Genomic DNA, 20828 nt, shown 5'->3' on the forward strand with positions numbered 1-20828 from the left:
TACCATTTAATAATTACTTCATATAAACAATGATATCATAAAGTGTTACCTGCAATTTTTTCTTAAAATACCTCTATTATCTTAAACTGTGTGTGAAACATTTGATGAGTGTTCGCTAAAATAAGGCATACATACACGTAATGCAGTCAAACTATAAAGTTATAGAAAAAATAATGTCTGTGACCAGTGTGAGAGAAGTCCTGTGAGAAAACGGAATTTGTTACAACTAGGATAGTAACCTACTAGTAGATACATGACTTACAATATTTATCCTTAGCTTAATCTTCAAATGGCTATATTTGGGATAGCATCAGTCTATTTATTTTCCAATGTCAAAAATTAGTTCCTCCTACTCTTTACACCTATCAAATATGTTTATTTCCTGGACTCTCTGTATTTCTTCAAGTTACCTTGATTTTGTACAACAGATAATTTGTAAACAAAATGGTAATTCTTGCTGTAAAGTTCTATTTTGGTACTATTCAAAAAATTACCTGTATGCAGAAGGCAGCTGCAACCACAACACAACCCCAGAGTCCACCCTCCACCGAGCTAAACATTCCTTTCATCCTCTCCGACATATTAATTGCTACGTCTTAATATCTCGTATACCTAGAATATATTAAAGATATTTTTGTCCTCCACTATGTTTTATTACAGATTCTTAGTTTGATACCATAAAATAAATTTTCATCATTTTACCATACACACATAAAATTTAATTTATCTACATTAATTCACCTTCCTGTTGAAAAACGGCATTAAACCCAAAACAAACAAACAAAAATTTACCTTTAGTACAAATTAAAACCAAAATCAACTGCAGTCTTAAGTAAAGATGTAAATTTCATATAAGAGATATTCAATATTTTAGATATATAATTTATGTAGACAGCCTAAGTGTTAAATACTCCAATGTGGATGAAGATATTGGACAATAGCTTAAGTCTGTGTCAAATGTATTTAGTAATAACAGAGAAAGAGAAGTGTATCAAAACATTAAATTAGTATAACAAGAGCTGTCTGATGACAGCGCGCTCGACTATTCGAAGAATTGATTGAAGAATGGGGTCAAAATATTTCCACAGATATTCAGACAAAAGAAATAAATAGATTAGACAAACAATGTTCCTGTGTTTCTTTGATTTCGATAAGTCTTGCACTAAATGGCAATGTATGAACCCATTTCAAAGTCCAAAAAGGGCCATAATTCAGCCAAAATAGTTATGTACTCTTGCCTACAGATGGAAATCATAATGATAAACAAGTGTTCAAAGTTTAAAAGCCATATGTCAAATAGTTTTGACAAAACGTGGACTTGTATGAAAACAGAACCAATTTCAAAGTCCAAAAAGGGCCATAATTCAGCCAAAATAGATGACAGAGTTATGTACTCTTTCCCACAGATAGAGACTATTATACTAAACAAGTGATAAAAGTTTCAAAGCCATATGTCAAACACTTTACAAAAAATATGAACTGGTACGAAAAACTTAACCAAGATTTCTAAGTCAAAAAGGGCCATAATTCAGCCAAAATCCATGTTGGAGTTATGTACTCTTGCCTATAACTGGATATGGTGATGGTAAACAGGTGTTGAAAGTTTCAAAGCTTTATCTCAAAAGACTTTGTCAAAATATGAACTGGTACGAAATATTAACCCAGATTTCTAAGTCAAAAAGGGCCATAATTCAGCCAAAATCCTTGATGGAGTTATGTGCTCTTGCCTATAACTGGCCATGGTGATGGTAAACAAGTGTTGAAAATTTCAAAGCTTTATCTTGAAAGACTTTGTCAAAATATGAACTGGTACGAAAAACATAACCACGATTTCTAAGTCAAAAGGGACCATAATTCAGCCAAAATCCTTGATGGAGTTATGTCCTCTTGCCTATAACTGGTCATGGTGGTGGTAAACAAGTGTTGAAAGTTTCAAAGCTTTATCTCAAAAGACTTTGTCAAAATGTGGACTGGTACGAAAAACTTAACCAAAGTGTGACGCCGACGCCGTGGTGAGTAGGATAGCTCTACTTATTCTTCGAATAGTCGAGCTAAAAAGGATATACTTCATGGACAATTTCTGCAAAAGTAATGCACCATGACATTGTGTCATATCATGTGGTTAATAATATGGAGCAACTGTTTGAAGTTTGGATCAAATAAGTGAGACAGAGCAGAAGTGCATCACAACCTGAACCTGAAATTCTAGTAAAAAGTGGGCATAACTCGTGGCATTTTGGTGGCAGCATCATAAACATTATGACATATAATGTGGGTGACCACGTTGAACAACAATTTTAAGTTTTAACAAGGCAGTCTGGAAGACAGCTATATCCCCTGCCACTGTTATAGATATTGAAAGTGTTGATGGTATTGGGTGGAAGCATTCATTGTTAAGTATATTTTATAGTCCATGTATGATGACATCAATGAATTTGAAAATCCTTCAAGGGGTTTAGGAGATATTATTATTATATTATCATTTACAAATTAATATTGCGCCCTTTTCATGATAAATATGTTCAAAGGGGCTTTATTTAAAGATACAGAGTGGACACAAAATGGAAGGCTCAAATCTTTGACCTTGAGTTGAGACCTTGACCTTGAGCCGAAATGGCTGACTCATGAGTTCTGCAAATTGTCTTGCTGAGGTGATCATTTGGCACAAATTTCATGAAAATCCATCAAGGGGTTAAAGAGATATAGAGCAGACACAAAATGAAAGGCTCAAACATTTGACCATGCTGACTCATGAGTTCTGCACATCATCTTGATGAGGTGATCATTTGTCCCAAGTTTCATGAATATCCTTCAAGGGGTTTAGGAAATACAGAGCAACACAAAATGGAAGGCTCAAACCTTTGACCTCAAGTTGTGACCTTGACCTTCTGCACATGGTCTTGATGAGGTGATTATTTAACCAAAGTTTCATGAAAATCCTTCAAGGAGTTGAGGAGATGAAGAACGGACACAAAATGTTACGGATGACTGAAAGGACGAAGTCTGATGGACGGAAGAAGACAATTCCTATAACCCCCAACCACTTGTGATGGGGTATTAATAAAATCCATTTACTAACGAGAAATAGTGCAAGTGAAAGTGCATCAACATTAATCAGAAATTTTAAGTAAAAAGGGGACATAATTCATAAAATATTGGTGCCAGAGTTAAGGCCCTTGTGTCATCATAATATGATGTGGGTGATTATGTGCAACAACTACTTTAAGTTTGAATCAAATCCGTTTGGTTATAACAGATATAGAGTGAAAGTGCATCAAAACTTTAAACTGAAATTTTATGTAAAAAGGGGGCACACTTCATGAAATGTTAGAGCCAGAGTTTTGTCCCATTTGTCATTTGATGTGGGTGAGGATGTCGAACACTTGTTTTAAGTTAAATCAAATCTCTTCTGTAATAACAGAGATATAGTGAAATGCATCAAAATTAACCTAAAGTTCTAAGTAACAAGGCAGTCTGAAAGACAGCTATATCCCCCGCCACTGTTACGGATAGTGAAAGGGTTGATGGTATTGGGTGGAACCATTAAACATTCGAGTTTTGACCTCGACCTTAAGCTGGCAGGGGTGAATTTTGAATTCTGCAAATTATCTTGATAAGGGGAATATTACAGCCAAGTCATATTAAAATCCTTCAAGGGTATAGGAGATAGGAGATATACAGCAGAAATAAAATGGAAGGCTCAAACCTTTGACCTCGAGTTGTGACCTTGACCTTGAGCCAACATGGCCGACTCATAATTCTGCATATCGTCTTGATGAGGTGATCAAATGACCCAAGTTTCTTAAAATTGCTTGAAGGGGTTTAGGAGATACAGAGCAGACACAAAATTGAAGGCTCAAACATTTGACCCTGAGCTGTGACCTTGGCCTTGAGCCAACATGGCTGATTCATCAGTTCTGCACATCCTCTTGATGAGGTGATCATTTGATCCAAGTTTCATTAAAATCCTTCAAGGGGTTTAGGAGATATGGAGTGAACACAAAATTGAAGGCTCAAACCTTTGACCTCAAGTTGTAACCTTGACCTTGAGCCAACATGGCTGACTCATAGGTTCTGCAAATCACCTTGATGAGGTGATCATTTGACCCAAGTTTCATGATTAACCTTCAAGGGGTTTAGGAGATACAGAGCAGACACAAAATGGAAGGCCAAACCTTTGACCTCAAGTTGTGACCTTGACCTTATGCCAACATGGCTGACTCATGGGCTCTGCACATCGTCTTGATGGGGTGATTATTTGACCCAAGTTTCATGATACCCTTAAAGGGGTTAAGGAGATACAGAGAGGACACAAAATGGAAGGCTCAAACCTTTGACCGTGAGTTGTGACCTTGAGCCAACATGGCTGACTCATGGGTTCTGCACATCGTCTTGATGAGGTATTTATTTGACCTAATCTTCATGAAAATCCTTCCAGGGAATTAGGAGATACAGAGTTGACACGAAATGTTACGGACTGATGGACGGAGACTGTTCCTATACCCCCTCCACTTGTGACAGGGGATTAAAAAGTGGGCATCATTCATGATAAATTGGTGCCAGAGATATGTACCTTGTGTCATATGATGTGGAACAACTATTTTAAGTTTTAATTAAATCCGTTTATTAACAACTGAAATAGAATGAAAGTGCACCAAAACTTTTAACCTGAAATTCTAAGTAAAAAGGGGGTATAATTCATAAAATATTGCTGCAAGAGTTATGGCCCTTTTGCCAGATGATTTGGGTGATGATGAGAAATAACTATTTTAAGTCTTGAGCAAATCCATTCAAGTAATTAAAGAGGTAGAGATAAAAGAGAAAGTGCATCAAAACTTTAACAAAGGTTTGGACGCAGAAGGATGCCAACGCAGACACCGGGGCAAATAGAATAGCTCTCCATATATTTTGTACCGTGAGTATAGTCAACTTAAAAAAATCATCTGCACATCAACCTTGTTTATCTGTGAAAGACTGAAACAAAACAGGCTAATAGTGTGTGAAAGCATGTGCTCCATATTAGATATATACCAAAACTATCAAAGGGACATAACTGCAGTAAAATATAGTCACAGGAAAAATGCCTTCCTTTATGGTCACCTACACTCAAGCTTGTTCATCTATGAAAGTTTGAAGCAAATCAGGCAAACAGTATGGGAGGAGTTGGACACACAAGATTTTTCTCTGTACTCTATTTAGCAAAACTATCAAAGGGCCATAATTGTGATAAAAATTGTCACAGCAAAAGCTCTTTCTTTATAGTCATCTGCACATCAAACTTGTTCATCTGTGAAAGTTTGAAGCATATCAGGCTAAAGTGTGGGAGGCGCTGGACACGTATGATTTCAGGACAAACAGAAAGCAGCAACACTATAATGTCCTCCCACATAAATGTGGGGGTATAAACATTTGGAACAGGATCTTTTAATAATACTACAGACCAGGTCTGATGAAGATCTGTTTGGCAATTCATGAAAAGAAGTCATTTAAAGGTACTACTATACTTAGCTCTAGCAGCCCCTAAACTGGGCCAAGGCCATGGTTTTCTTCTGACAGCCATATTGTTGACAAAACAATGAATATGACATACACACCACCTATTGATATTACAAGGTCTACTTTTAGGGTTCTTTAAAATTACCATGTTTCATGTCACGAATAAATGCAAGTACAGTTAAAGTGACGAAACTGTCAGATCAACTGGCAAATGGTTTCAGCAAAGTAAAAATAGCTGTCACACAGAGTAGCCTAGTGATATTCTGAAATTCCCAAGCAATACATTTTCCTTTTTTCATGCATGCATTTTAAATCATTCTTATAATTATGTGAATAGGAATGCGGTTGAACTGCATAATATTGGCTGGAATTTCATACCAAGATACCAATAATTTTACAGACAAATCAAAATATTCAGGTATATTGGAAATATTGCACAAACCTTTGAGCAAAGAGCAAAGAAAGCACCTTGACTGATAAACAAGACCTGATTATGTTGTCACAAGATTCAGGGTGATTTCACTCTATTTTCTGTAAGAATCTCAGATCTTTTAGTTTCAAAGATCTTTGTATATAAAAATATCTCACCACACACACTGTTTTATGTCAAATAATATTTTTCCAGTGACTTTTTCCATGCATCTTATCTACTTACAATTAAGGTAAGATTTATTTTGAGTCGGCAAGACTTCAACAAATAAACATAAGCTCTTACCAGCTTTTACAACTGACTATGAATAACACTGGTAAACATTATCAAAATAAAAGAAATAAAAGTGTTGTAAGAGATAATAAATAAAATGATCAAATTATAACTGTAAGTCTGTAACACAGTTTACATGCATTCTTCATTCTTGTGTAGAAAACATTGTTCTATATATCTATATATGGTAATAAGATATATATACAACAGACACTGTCAGACAACAGCCTTCTAATAAAAAAGTTCTATCATAATAGGTAAACGAAACAATCCAGCAATAAAGGCTATGTTTGTTTTGGACAATTACTGCTGCACGCAGGCTTAGCGCAAATCGGTTGTAACTTAACTTAAACGGCTTATATTTATGACGAGTCACATGTCATGCTGTGTATTGTAAAAAAGTTTAACACAATTTGAAAAAGGCAATATTTATAGTAATTTGATGAGAAGGGCAAAGGGCGCTATTAAAAATGGCAGGACACTGAGAAAAAGCGGCAGGGCACAGCGCCCCGCTATTCTGGCCTAGCTGGAACACTGACTGTCTTATGAAATAAACACACCCTAAATAAGATTACAAGTAGACACTGGTTATAAGGCATCTTTTTTAAAAAGAAGTGTCTAGCTGTCCAGTGACCGGACACCTAGCCTGCATTCTAGCCGTTCGGTTACCAGACGACTAGCAAATCTCGGGGAATTTTTCTAGCCGTCCGGTAATTGATTTCTTAATGAGTAATTAACGATTTGATATAATTTTACCTGTTACCAAAGTATATTTTTAACTGATACCGATTCTACACATTTTTGTTATTAATATTATCATCAAGAATTCAAAATTAGTTAAAGAATAAAAGTACGAAAATAACACGATACTTTTAGAAATCATTTGTCGTGATTTGATTTTCCAAACATTATAACTAATCAAATTTGATAATCTTAACATGTAATTAACCTCAAAACAATTGCGAAATACAGGATTTTTAAAAAATACAACATAATCATCTCTTTCTATTCGTTTTGCCATTATTGATTTCAGCAAACTTTCGTTTTATCGCCTATTTATGGCTTGAGGAATATTCTTCGGTATGGCTGAAAATGCAGTAATCTATTCGAGACAAGATAAGTATTGATATCTTAAGTAAATAACAGGTAAAATTATATCAAATTGTTACTTATTCATTTAGAAATGGATTACTGGACGGTTAGAAAATTCCCAGGATTTGCTAGTCGTCCGGTAACCCGATGGCTAGAACGCAGGCTAGACATCCGGTTACCAGACGGCTAGACACTTCCTTAAATTTAAAAAAGGGTTAGGAAGACTTCTACAGAAGATTAAGTTATAGCAATAGCTAGCATCTTCACATGTTTCAATCACATTGTCATAAACTAGAACAATATTACATGGAATAAAAAAAGATTCCATAAAAATTAATTAAAGCACGGTTTGAACAAACCAGCTAGCTCAGCTAGAGAATCAAACATTATAAATCACTGCTATTCTTATTACACTTTACCTTCCCAAGGTGAAATCCATGAAAACTTCTTCTACATACTTAAGGAGACTGCTTAATGTATGTAAACAGCACTGATGAATTACATGATCCACTGTCTGTAGAGACTGAATTATCCTGAAAAATAACACAAATTTTACTAATTTTAGGCATAAATTAACAAAAATTATCATGAAGATTTTGTTTATTGTATTTTAACAGTGCTGGTAATTCTTATTATAAAAAATGACAGTGACCTTCAAATTTCAAGAATTATTGTGTAATTCAAAGACAGATTGCAAACATGATGTAAGATTACTAAGAAATGCAAGCCCTACCTCAAAAAGTCCTTCAACTTGACCCCTGAAAACCAATAAAAGTTGTCAAGATAAATGAACACGCATATAATGGGACAATAATATCGTTTAATCATTGAAAAATAACCGCAATAAATATGACGAGGAAAGGTTGCGGTCTTGAGATGAATTCACAATGTAATTTTGACATTTGTTGGAAATATGTCGCGAAAACATGTGACAAATGAAATTCTTTACACAAAATTAAGATTTAAAAATAATTGTCGAGTCTATATTATAATTTGTATACAAAATCTTGAAGTGTCTTGTGGCTTTCGTGGTTGACTTTTGGCTAAATTCTGCAAATCTGCCAGTATTTTTTTCAATTTTCCTTTCAGCTATCCCTGCGATCCTTGCATCGGTACGAGCATCAACCACAAATCTTGAAGTGCCAACTTGACCTCATGTGACGACCTTACCACTGTGACTTATGGCCGAATGTTTTGGGGATTATTAAACCATTAATAAAGGAAGGAAACAAACACCTTTGAAGCATATGACCGTATTGTACTTACCAACAGGCATGCGTCATGTTTATCACACCCGTTTGGAGTATTTTTGCCATTCATTGTTTCAGGGCACTTAAATACAATAACATATGTTATAGGAGAGGATCGTGGTGGTCATTCTTCCAATAGACATGGGGAATTAAACATTGCATACATTCTGCATTGGTGCCAGGATTATAACCATTGTGCATATAGTGAACATATTTTCGATTTAATTAAATGTTTAATAACCTGTAGAACGAAGCACAAAGACTGGTAACCATTCAATTGGGGAAAATTCAAAAATTATGCTGCAAGAGATTGCCTTTATTGCCAGGTGTTTGGGATGATGAACACATACAATTTTAATACTTGGCTCCATTACAATAATAGGAAGAGTAATATAAAATTAGAACAGTGCAAAAAAACTTTAAAAGCGTTACCGCGACGCAGTTGAAAAACACGTTCGAGCCAAATAAAACCTCCATATTTTGCCGGATAAAATTAAAAATACTGAAAAGTTGCAAGGTGAAAAACATGAAACAAAACAGCTTAAAGTGACTTGCAAATGCATTGCTCCATATGCCAAAACTACAAGGACATAATGATTAGAACGATCTGTCACGGGTAAAATCTCCGGTCCAAAATAAGACTCAAGCTTTTCATCATAAAGTAAAGAAATCAAAACGATGGAGATGGCAAAGTTTCTTGACCATTTGCAAAATTTATCGAAGAGCAAACTGGAAAAAATGCACAGAAGCTCTTTCTATATACATTGTCAACGGCAAAAACTAATCACACAAAAGTAGTGGAATCGCTGGACACGATGATTACAGGCAAACGAAAGCGCAACACTAAAATGTCCATCCGCACAAAATGTGGTAAAACTGTGGACAATCTTTCATGGACAAACCCAGTTGTAAGGGGATTGGGTGGCAATTCGAAAGATCTTAAAAAATGGAATACTACGCAGGTTGCCAGGAGTAAACGGGCAGTGTTTTTTCTGAAGTATGATGTTCAAAACATGAATATATTTAACCCCATATGATACAGTACTTTAGTTCTGTGACAATACATGTTGTCAATCAAGGCATTGTGGAATGAAAACTGTCCTCAATCAAATTTTCTTGCAAGATAGACACTGCGTCACAGAGTAGCCTATTATCTAATTTCGCCAGCAAACAATTTGTTAATAACGCATCATTTGTAACAACTCTATATTATAATGGGCAACCCTTATTGTCTGAAGTTCCATACCCGATGATACCATAACTTTACAGACAAATCAAAATATTCAGGTATAGGAAAACCCAAAGCACCGACGCCTGTTTGTTTATCAGATTCATGATTTCGCTTATGTAAAACTCACATGCTGTCACTTGTAATTATAATATCTCACCCTAACAAACAGCAGTGCTTGAATAATTTTTTCCCAGTTTTTTCATGCATTGGACTCTATTAAAAAGGTAAGTTTATTTATCTGAAACTTCAAGCTAAACATGTCTTCCATCTTACAACTGAATTACCTGTAAACATTACAAATAAAAGCAAAAAAAGGTGTAAAAGATGGATAAATGGGGTCAATTATAACAAGTAAGTTGAAGCCACAGTTACAATTCTTCAGTACAGTGAAAAAACAGTGTTGCTAATATTAACTTGAATACAGGTGATTAACAAAACCAACGTCCAGACCACCCAAAAAATCATCTGGATAGACATACTTACCCCAGCTAAATGGCTATGTTTGTTTTACAAAACTTAAGATGCTAGGCAGTTGTAACTTAACTAACGGCATCATTTTGACGAGTCAATTCATGTTGATCTAAACAAATAACCATATTTGGGGAAAACAGGCATTAGTTCATGGTATTTGATGCAATGGATATGTTCCAATAAAAAATAGACACGAGAAAATTGGAGGGCACCAGGGTAGCTGCCATAGTGGGAACATGATTCTTATAAATAAAACAACCGGAACATGATTGCGAAATTTAGAGCATTTTTCCAAAGGTCACTAGACCGACAAGCCTGATTAGCCTCTTACCAGATACACTCGGGGTTTTGCAGTCCCAATGATTTTATGTTAGTCATGTGATATTATTAACCTCTTACCAATCATTACGAAGATTCTGCAATTCGATTAAAATCCGATCCAAAATAGTCAAAGAAAACAGTACTTGATAACAGTATTTAGAAATATTGCCCTAGATTTGATTTTGCCAAACAGAAATAATGCAAAGTATGTATAATTTACTGGTAATACAAACAAGCGAGACACAGATTTTACAACTAGATCAACCTTATTGATATGCATAACAGCAAACTCCTTCCTTGCTTTAATCCGCCAATTAGGTTGAGAACCGTAGCAAAGAGTCTATCGGACATTACGGAATCCATCAAGAATGTTGCAGATAATAGATATCTAAGTCAAAAAGGTAAAATTATATCCAAATTGTACTTATTCATTGAGTGAAGTGGTTGGACTGGATGGCTTGAAGAAATTCCCAGGATTGTATGCCGTAACAAAAAGGCAGAATCCGGTTACCAGACCTAACACTTCCTTAATTACAGCCCGCCTTGCGAGTGCGAACCTATCTGATTTTTTTTGTTAAAGAAATTGTCCTACATGACAAATCTACAAGGGCCATCATCTTGCAAAAGGCAGGAAGAGTTATGTTGTCTGATGTACAAGTGTACACGTACTGAGGAAAACTGTTGAAGTTTTAACATAGCTTTGAAGTTATGAGAAAGTTGACTTAAATAATATAACCAAGAAAAAGTTTTCAAGTCCACAGGGCGAAAATTTTGCAAAAGCAAGCATTATGATTGTGCCTGTGAAAGGGTCACATGAATGTAAAGGAATGCAATTTCAATACAGATAGCTTATAGTTTAGGAAAGGCTAAAATGAAACGTAACCAAAATTGTATTTCTAAATCCCAAAAGGGCATATATTTCAAAACTAACATTTCTTCTAGTATAGGGAATAGAGGAAAACAATAAGTAAAGCAATAGCATTTGTTTTTGGATAAAAGCACCTAAAATAAAACTTCAACCAGTCACTGATGTTTGCAACACAGAGATCAAACCAAAAAGAACGTTTGTCTACACCCAAGTTCCAGTTACCCTGGCAGGTAGTTGCAAGACTTTTGAGTCAATGGCAAGACTTTATGATAGTCAGCTGACGCATATTCACATTACTTTAGGTAAAGAGCGCCTAAAACTTACCAGAAGTTTGATATTTATAAGTAGCCAAAGGGCATAAATTGCTTTGCATAAGAAATTGTAGTATCTGATAAGGGCCCAGTTTATGCATGGTATAAGTTTCCAAACTTTCAAAGCATAGCTTGATTTTACACAAAGGACCAAACATAAACTTAACCACAAGCCGCGCAATGGAGTCTGCGGACAGCGGACGCGAAAAATTGCAAGAACACATTTTCAAAAACATCAGGCAAAAATTAGGAAGACTCAAGAAATTAAGTTAAGCAATAACTTTAAATGTTTTCACCAACAGAAATTATGTAAAAACGTCCAAATTAGTTCAGGTTGCCCAGTTGCTAAGTCAAACTTAATCCCCGCAATTCTACACACTTCTTCCCGGTGAAATCATGCAAACAACAAAAGGGAGAAGTGTTATGTATGAAACAGCAGATTTACACATGAACTGGTCGGCACGAATTCAGCAAGAAAAATAAAAAATGTTCCTAATTTTAGGCAAAATACAAATTGATAGATTTATTGTTTTTAAAACACTGCGTGAAACTATTGTCGAAAAATGAAGGCCTTACAAACAGAATGAATCAAAAGAGTGCATACCATGATTGAATGATAAAGAAAATAACAAGCTCCTGCCTCAAAAAGTCCTTCATTGACCCCTGATAAAAGCAATAAAAGGTCAGATAAATGAAAGCAAGGAAAAAACGTTAATATGATAGAATAAGCAGGCAGTTAAAATCCGACAAAAAATTATTGAAACAATGTAATTATAACATTTGTTGGAAAAGGTGCAGTAAACAGTGAACAGAGAAATTCTTTACACAAAAAAGCATTAAAAATCTACACTACATTTTAAAGTCAGATTTTACGTATATAAAAATTTGAGTATTTGTTTTATTTAATTTTATTTCAAAATTGAAGTTCCTTGTGCTTTGCCGTGGTTGACATTTGTGATAAATTCTCAAAGCGCAGCTATTATTTTTACAATCCCAGTTGTGGTGAGTTGCTTCAAGCACTATCTTAGTGCCATCTAAATCAACATATACCTGATATAAGAATGACTGTGTTGGATGATACATTTAAAAAAACAAACCCTTTACATTATAGTCGGTTAAAAAGCGCTTGTCGCTTATGTTGTATTGTTTCTCTGTCTTGCCGACTTAAAATAAAATTTATCTTATCTTATCTTACATACTTAAATGCCTAGATTCACTACTTTATAAGTGCCCCCCCCCCCCACCCACTCCCCACAAATCCAATATACAACTCCCATCTTATCTGCTGCTTATCAGCGATTATGTAATCGTAACTGGTTAGAGGCCAATTTAGCACAGCAGGGACCCCAACTAGACCATGAAGATGTGTGCAGTGGAGTTGAAAGAAATTAATTTTTCTTCAGTGAGGGTGGAATAGATGATAATAACTATTACTTTAATGTTATAATATTTAATCATAATCATAATCACAATTGTTTTTGTTATTGTTATTGTTACTGTATTACATAGAGGATGATTAAAGATACAGTAATAATATTGAAAATAATAATGATAATAAAACACAAGTATAGTGAAAACTTCGTGAGTTCTTTGTGCTGACAAACAATTTTTTTCTAATTGGAAACTGGGTTTCATGTATTCATGTAATCAACATTATTTGAACTTAAAATTATTGTGTTCCATCTATACTGAATTTTCATTTTCAGTATGTTGCCAAAAGTGACTTCTTTTCATGTTTTGCTTTGTAACTTTGAAATGCACATACTGTTTTCAGTTTTAGACAAATGTTATTTACAGTATTCTGCAAGCTTTAGATGTGAAAGTCACATTTTTCTGAAATATCACAATTCTCCAGACATACTTTGAAAAAATAAAAACTTGTATATTTCTTTAAGTAAGTTTATCATTATTTCATTATTGTGAAAATAAGTTTCTGATTATCTTATTATTGTGTTTGATCAACAAACATTTTTCTTTACATAGAAATGCCAAAAAAAAAAAAAAACAAATAAAACTCAAAAAAACTAGTATAACTTTAAAAGTTATAAATTATATATCACTTTACAATAAATTACATTGTTTCCCCTTCTCACTAATTGATACACTTGTAAGGTAGACTGACTCTCCAATAAATATTGACCCTTGTTTATTGGAACCATACTGTGATGGTCATTAGCCCTCAACTGTGCTGGTGAAGACAGAAATCCCTTGGCCCACTGCCAATATCTAGGCCTTTAAATGAAACCAAACGAAAGCGGCAATTCAAATTATTCAGGATATTTCATTGTGGAGCCTTTTATTGTTACTGTACAATAACTATTATGTTATCATAATTATATTTATTTCTTATGAGCAATAACAAAAGAAGTAATTTAAGCATGTAAAAGATAGCAGAACATAACAAATTTTATACGTGAAAGCTGGAACAACTGATTAGACCTTCCTGGTGAAAGAATCATATTGATACATGGTGATATTCAATATTCAATATTCAATATAACTCCAAGTTGTATATATATTACAACAGTAGATCTAGTCTCTAATGATTATTCACAGTAAATATAATCATCATTATTATAATACCAATTGGCTTTTTCATAAAATAAAGGTGTTTTCAGATTTTAGCAAATTGTCTGTATCCTGAAGAATTTTAAACAATAACATGAAATTAGCACATCTTATATAACAAGAGGACCAAGATGGTCCTGAATCGTTCACCTGTCCCAACATGAAGTGAGAATTATGTCGTTTTTTCTATTATTTGACATAGTGACCTAGTTTTTGAGCTCATGTGACCTAGTTCTCAATTTGACCTAGATATCATCAAGATAAAAATTCTGACCAATTTTCATGAAGATCAATTGAAAAATAGAGGTCACAAGGTTTTTCTATTATTTGACATAATGACCTAGTTTTTGAAGGCATGTGACCCAGTTTTGTATTTGACCTAGATATCACCAAGGTGAACATTCTCACCAATTTTCATGAAGATCTCATGAAAAATATGGCCTCCACAGAGGTCACAAGGTTTTTCTATTTTCAGACCTACTGACCTAGTTTTTGACCGCAGTTGACCTAGTTTCGAACTTGACCTAGATATCATCAAGGTGAACATTTTCACCAATTCTCATGAAGCTCCATTGAAAAATATGGCCTCTAGAGAGGTCAAAAGGTTTTTCTATGTTTAGACCTAGTGACCTAGTTTTTGACCGCAGTTGATCCGGTTTCAAAATTGATCTAGATATCATCAAGATGAACATTCAGACCAACTTTCATACAGATCCCATGAAAAATATGGCCTCTAAAGTGGTCACAAGGTTTTTCTATTATTTGACCTACTGACCTAGTTTTTGACCGCATGTGACCCAGTTTCAAACTTGACCTAGATATTATCAAGATGAGCATTCTGACCATTTTCATGCAGATCCCATGAAAAATACGGCTTCTACAGAGGTCACAAGGTTTTTCTATTATTTGACCTACTGACCTAGTTTTTGACCGCATGTGACCCATTTCGAGCTTGACCTAGATATCATCAAGATGAACATTCTGACCAATTTTCATGCAGATCCCATAAAAAATTTGACCTCAAGAGAGGTCACAAGGTTTTTCTATTATTTGACCTAATGACCTAGTTTTGGACCGCTACTGACCCAGTTTCAAACTTGACTTAGATATCATCAAGGTGAACATTCTGACCAATTTTCATGAAGATCTATTGAAAAATATGGCCTCTAGGGAGGTCACAAGGATTTTCTATTTTAGACCTACTGACCTAGTTTTGGACTGCAGTTGACCCAGTTTAACATTCTGACCAATTTTCATGAAGATCCCATGAAACATCTGGCCTCTAGAGAGGTCACAAGGTTTTTCTATTATTTGACATAATGGCCTAGTTTTTGAAGGCATGTGACCCAGTTTTGTACTTGACCTAGATATCATCAAGGTGAACATTCTCACCAATTTTCATGAAGATCTCATGAAAAATATGGCCTCCACAGAGGTCACAAGGTTTTTCTATTTTCAGACCTACTGACCCTGTTTTTGACCGCAGTTGACCCAGTTTCGATCTTGACCTTGCCGCAATGCATTTTCTATCTTCTGCAAGATGAAAACCACGTCTATAATCTCGCAATATTGGTTGACAAAATAGGGAAAATCGTAAAATTTCTGATCTGATTTTTAGATTGGTTGAAATCAAGGATCTCGGAAAATTATAGGTTTTATTTAACGCTATTATTTCAACACAATTCTGCGAGATGGGTAATCATGAAAAGAAGACAAATTTAAATGCATGTACCTAAATCTGTGTGAATGCTTTTAAGTTGGAAGCATGTAGCGTAACACAACACGACACAACACGAGTCTGTACATTTTTGATGTTTATTTGCACAATGGAATATTTCGTACATACTTTCATAATTTATTTCGTAACTTCTTAAGCCTTAACAAATGTCATATCTAAAGCCTAACTTAATATCCGCGAGACCCATTCCTAGGTCTAAGTCCAGCCGGACTTCTAAGCCCTTCTGACCACTTCTGCCCATCTAAAAATATGTAGCTCTATTATATAGCTACTAGTATATCATAACATCGGTTATATGTATTGTCTGACAATTTGATGTACAAAACGTGAGGATGTGATATAATAAACAATTAGATAAATGCATCAACAATATCAGCTTGACAGGTGTGTAGCTGGTGTACTGTCTAACCTTGATTATTTTACAAGCAGAAATAATTGTATATATTAAAACACATCTTATAACTGTAGAACCAAGCGCCGACCTGTGATATTTTAGGCACAGACGATATTTCACGTGGCTCTCTGACGATGTATGTGATCAGATATACTCGCTGTAAAAGCATGCACGGATGATATTTCACGTGACTGGCTTTCTCTGACGATGTATGTGACCAAAAATTCTCACTGTAGAAGCATGCGCTAATGATATTTCACATGGCTATCTGTGCGATGTATGTGACCAACTATGCACACTGTAGAAGGAAGCTCTGATTATAGTTCACGTGGCTATTTGTGACGATGTATGGTACCAAATATAATCATTGTAGAAGCATGCAAGGATGATATTTCACGTGGCTATATGTGACAATGTATACGACCAAATATACTCACTGTAGAAGCATGTACTAATGAAATTTCCCGTGGCTATCTGTGACAATGAATGAGACTAATTATACTCATTGTAGAAGAATGCACTGATGACATTTCACATGGCTATCTGTGACGATGCATTTGATCAAATATATTCACTGTAAAAGCATGTACTAAAGATATTTCATGTAGCTATATATCTCTGACGATGTATGTGACTAGAAATAATCACGATAGAAGCATGCGTTGTTTACATATAATGCGGCTATCTGTGAAGGGGTATGTAACCAAATATACTCATTGTAGAAGCATGCACGGATGATATTTCACGTGGCTATCTGTGACGATGTATGTAATTTTACCTTTTCCGCGTTACGTAGTCACGGGTGGTAAACGCGCAACCCAATTCCCGCCGGGAATACGCTTAAAATGGGTTGCGCGACTTCCGGTGCTGGTGTTGCGCGTAAAAATAGACGAAATTGAGATATGTGAAGTCATGATTTTGCTTCGTATGAGACAAGAATATTTTTTCTCGAAAATAGGAAAATGCTATTCGACACAAATATGATCAATACATCGTATATATAAAATATCTGGTTTGTAATTTATGATTCGGCTCTATTATCACAAAAACTCTGGCGACACGAAGTGTGAAAAAAGTATGAAATCAACAAAAATGGAAGTTTCTGACCTCATATACCTAATCTGAGGACATCTGATGCTTTTTATGATGACTCAACTGTTATATAGTAACGAATATCAAAATTATTTGCTTCAAATCCTGCTTACAGGGACATAATTGACAAAAAATCATCGGGAAAGGGGTTGCGCACCGGGAATGGAGTTGCTCGTATACATCATAATGTATATAATGTATACGCGCAACTCCATTCCCAGGGCGCAACCCCATTCCCGATTGTTTTTTTGCCAATCTTTCCCCCTAAAGCAACATTTCGTTCAAGTGTATGTAATATTCATGACTGTTATACACGTGTTTGATCATTAGAAGCGTCACATTTCCAGAAAGAAGGCACAAGAGTTAGAAAATTTGCATTTTTATGATTCCAAACTTTTCTGACAGACCGAGCCAGCAGAGTTTTCATGATATCAGGGCTGATTCTTAAGTTAATAATTTCGCATTTCAAACATATGATCTTTATTCATTTTTTGTGTCGAATAGCATTTTGCTTTTTTCGAAAACACTCATAAATGTGTCATTATTTACAAAAACAAAAAACCCACCTACCTCGATTTTGTATATATTGATGCGCAACACCAGCACCGGAAGTCGCGCAACCCATTTTAAGCGTATTCCCAATGGGAATAGGATTGCGCGTTTACCACCTGTGAAATTCGTCCAGTAGAAATCATTTGAATCGGGTATGTGATATATCGATGTAAAATTGGTCAGTTCTAGCGTGCACCTCAGTAGTACATTTAATACGGACATTAAGTTTTCAAATGTTAAAAATTTTAAGATTAAAATTTCATCTGTCTGTGATTTACATACATGAAAAAATCTCTAGATTTTAATATTCTCATGTTACAAACGCGCAATCCTATTCCCATTGGGAATACGCTTATTATTAATTTAAGAATCAGCCCTGATATCATGAAAACCCTGCTGGCTCGGTCTGGCAGAAAAGTTTGGAATCATAAAAATGCAAATTTTCTAACTCTTGTGCCTTCTTTCTGGAAATGTGACGCTTCTAATGATCAAACACGTGTATAACAGTCATGAATATTACATACACTTGAACGAAATGTTGCTTTAGGGGGAAAGATTGGCAAAAAAACAATCGGGAATGGGGTTGCGCCCTGGGAATGGAGTTGCGCGTATACATTATATACATTATGATGTATACGAGCAACTCCATTCCCGGTGCGCAACCCCATTCCCGATGATTTTTTTGTCAATTATGTCCCTGTAAGCAGGATTTGAAGCAAATAATTTTGATATTCGTTACTATATAACAGTTGAGTTATCATAAAAAGCATCAGATGTCCTCAGATTAGGTATATGAGGTCAGAAACTTCCATTTTTGTTGATTTCATACTTTTTTCACACTTCGTGTCGCCAGAGTTTTTGTGATAATAGAGCGATCATAAATTACAAACCAGATATTTTATATATACGATGTATCATCATATTTGTGTCGAATAGCATTTTCCTTTTTTTCGAGAAAAAATATTCTTGTCTCATACGAAGCAAAATCATGACTTCACATATCTCAATTTCGTCTATTTTTACGCGCAACACCAGCACCGGAAGTCGCGCAACCCATTTTAAGCGTATTCCCGGCGGGAATTGGGTTGCGCGTTTACCACCCGTGTGTTAGCAATTGTTTAAAACTGTATAACATTTTTAAATACTGTTGTATTGTACTATTTGGTTGACCTGTCGGGGCATGTTTCTGACGTTCATGTTATTCTTATATAGGCATGAACAGAATTTGGTGGGGGCCGGGAGCAGTTTTTGACAGGTCAAATAAATTGTACAATATACGTGTGAAGTCCACACACACCACTGAGGTAGGCACTGAGTTTGGGTTTTTTTGGACACAGGTTTTCAGAGCTAAATTCTCTGTTTTTTCCTGGACGTCGTGTTTTCCGGTGAGGTGGAAAATTGAGAGAGCCGCAAAGAGTTATAGTATCATTTGTATAACTGTATAACGTATTTCATAATAAACGGCCTCTCGTAGCCAGGGGTACATCGCTACAAGGCGAAATGTATATATTTATTGAGTTTATTTGTAGTAAAGAGAAGACACAAATATACCCATGGTAGAAGCACAAACTAATGATTTTTCACGTAGCTATCTCTGACATAATGTATGTAACCAAATATACTCATTGTAAAAGCATGCATTGATGATATTTCACGTTGCTATCTGTAACGATGTATGTGACTAAAATACTCAGAATAACAGGGAAGGATTATATGCAGATACTCATGGAAATGTAAAATATAGTAACATTTTAAAAGATTACAAAGTTCTCGTTGAACAAAAAGAACAAAATAAGCTCATGTCATGGTTTGAACAAGAACCGTATGTCGTAAGAGAAAAAACAGGTATAGCTTGAGAAGTCTGGAGTAACAATTTACAGAAATGTGTCACAAGTGAAGAAGTATCACGAAAGTGGAACATGTAGTTGTTCCTGACGAAATTGTTTTAGAGAACACGTGACCAAAAAGGCAAATTAGGAACCCAAGTACTTAGACGATTATGTGACATAGACAGCATTTATAACATTTGTCAATATGCAACAAATATTAAAATATGCTTTGCCTAATAATCTGCTTTGAAAAAAGAACTTGATAAAATAACAGACCAACCCCACTTGTTTCCCAACATTTTTTTTGTAATTTATACGTTTGTTTACTGTACACTTTTACTTTTTTGCACTATATTTGTATACCTGTATTGCATTGTTTGTTAATATGCCATGTTCCTATTATATTTGTTAATGGCCAAAGGGATGTATAATGCCGAATTTGCCGAATAAACCTTGAACCTTAATTGTTAAAACAGAGCCAGTATAATTTGCCTAATTAATGATGATGTCTTGTTACCAAGAAATAATAAGACACTATTTAATCTGTTATCTTAAGAATCCTGGTGAACAACAGTAATTTATTACACTGCAATATTTTCTGAATGGGAAATTTCGTGAATGAAATTCCATAGTAATGTTCATTTATGTTGTTTATGTACGTGTTTTCATCATTTTAACTAGTTTTTTTGAGTAACTTTAAATCTAGGTAAAAGGGAGATGTAGTGTATCATCCCAATGGCTTATCTAAAGAATGTGTGATTATATACTTACGTTTGCTTTGTTTAATTTGCGATGCTGTACTAGCCACATGCTTAATAAATATATAAGCTAGAACAGGTTTTGTGATATCTTACAGCAGGTAAATAAGAAAGGATGCAAGTTTGGTGAAAGTCTATCAAGAGGTTCAAAGTT

At 34.9% G+C, this 20828-nt stretch overlaps 1 protein-coding gene across 5 annotated transcripts in view; it reads right to left on the bottom strand.

Annotated features, from left to right (window-relative positions):
- The window catches only part of LOC123527418 (monocarboxylate transporter 14-like), a 54502-nt gene extending 34086 nt beyond the window's left edge, over positions 1-20416 (bottom strand). For 3 of the 5 annotated variants that reach the window (XR_008366484.1, XR_008366480.1, XM_045306857.2), the window contains exons 1-4: positions 8293-8399; positions 8025-8049; positions 7711-7824; positions 495-612 (exon numbers count right to left, since the gene is read on the bottom strand). Coding sequence is in view for 1 of the 5 variants with exons in the window: in XM_045306857.2 (XP_045162792.2) it covers positions 495-581 (87 nt within the window). In the remaining 4 variants the exon portion in view is untranslated. Of the gene's footprint in view, positions 1-494; positions 613-7710; positions 7825-8024; positions 8050-8292; positions 8406-20279 lie in introns of those variants that run through there. The other 2 variants (XR_008366482.1, XR_008366479.1) reach the window with 2 other exon arrangements.
- Positions 20417-20828: the final 412 nt, after the last annotated feature.

This window comes from Mercenaria mercenaria, chromosome 1 (assembly GCF_021730395.1).
Source record: "Mercenaria mercenaria strain notata chromosome 1, MADL_Memer_1, whole genome shotgun sequence".
In the NCBI taxonomy this organism is placed as follows: Eukaryota; Metazoa; Mollusca; class Bivalvia; order Venerida; family Veneridae; genus Mercenaria; species Mercenaria mercenaria.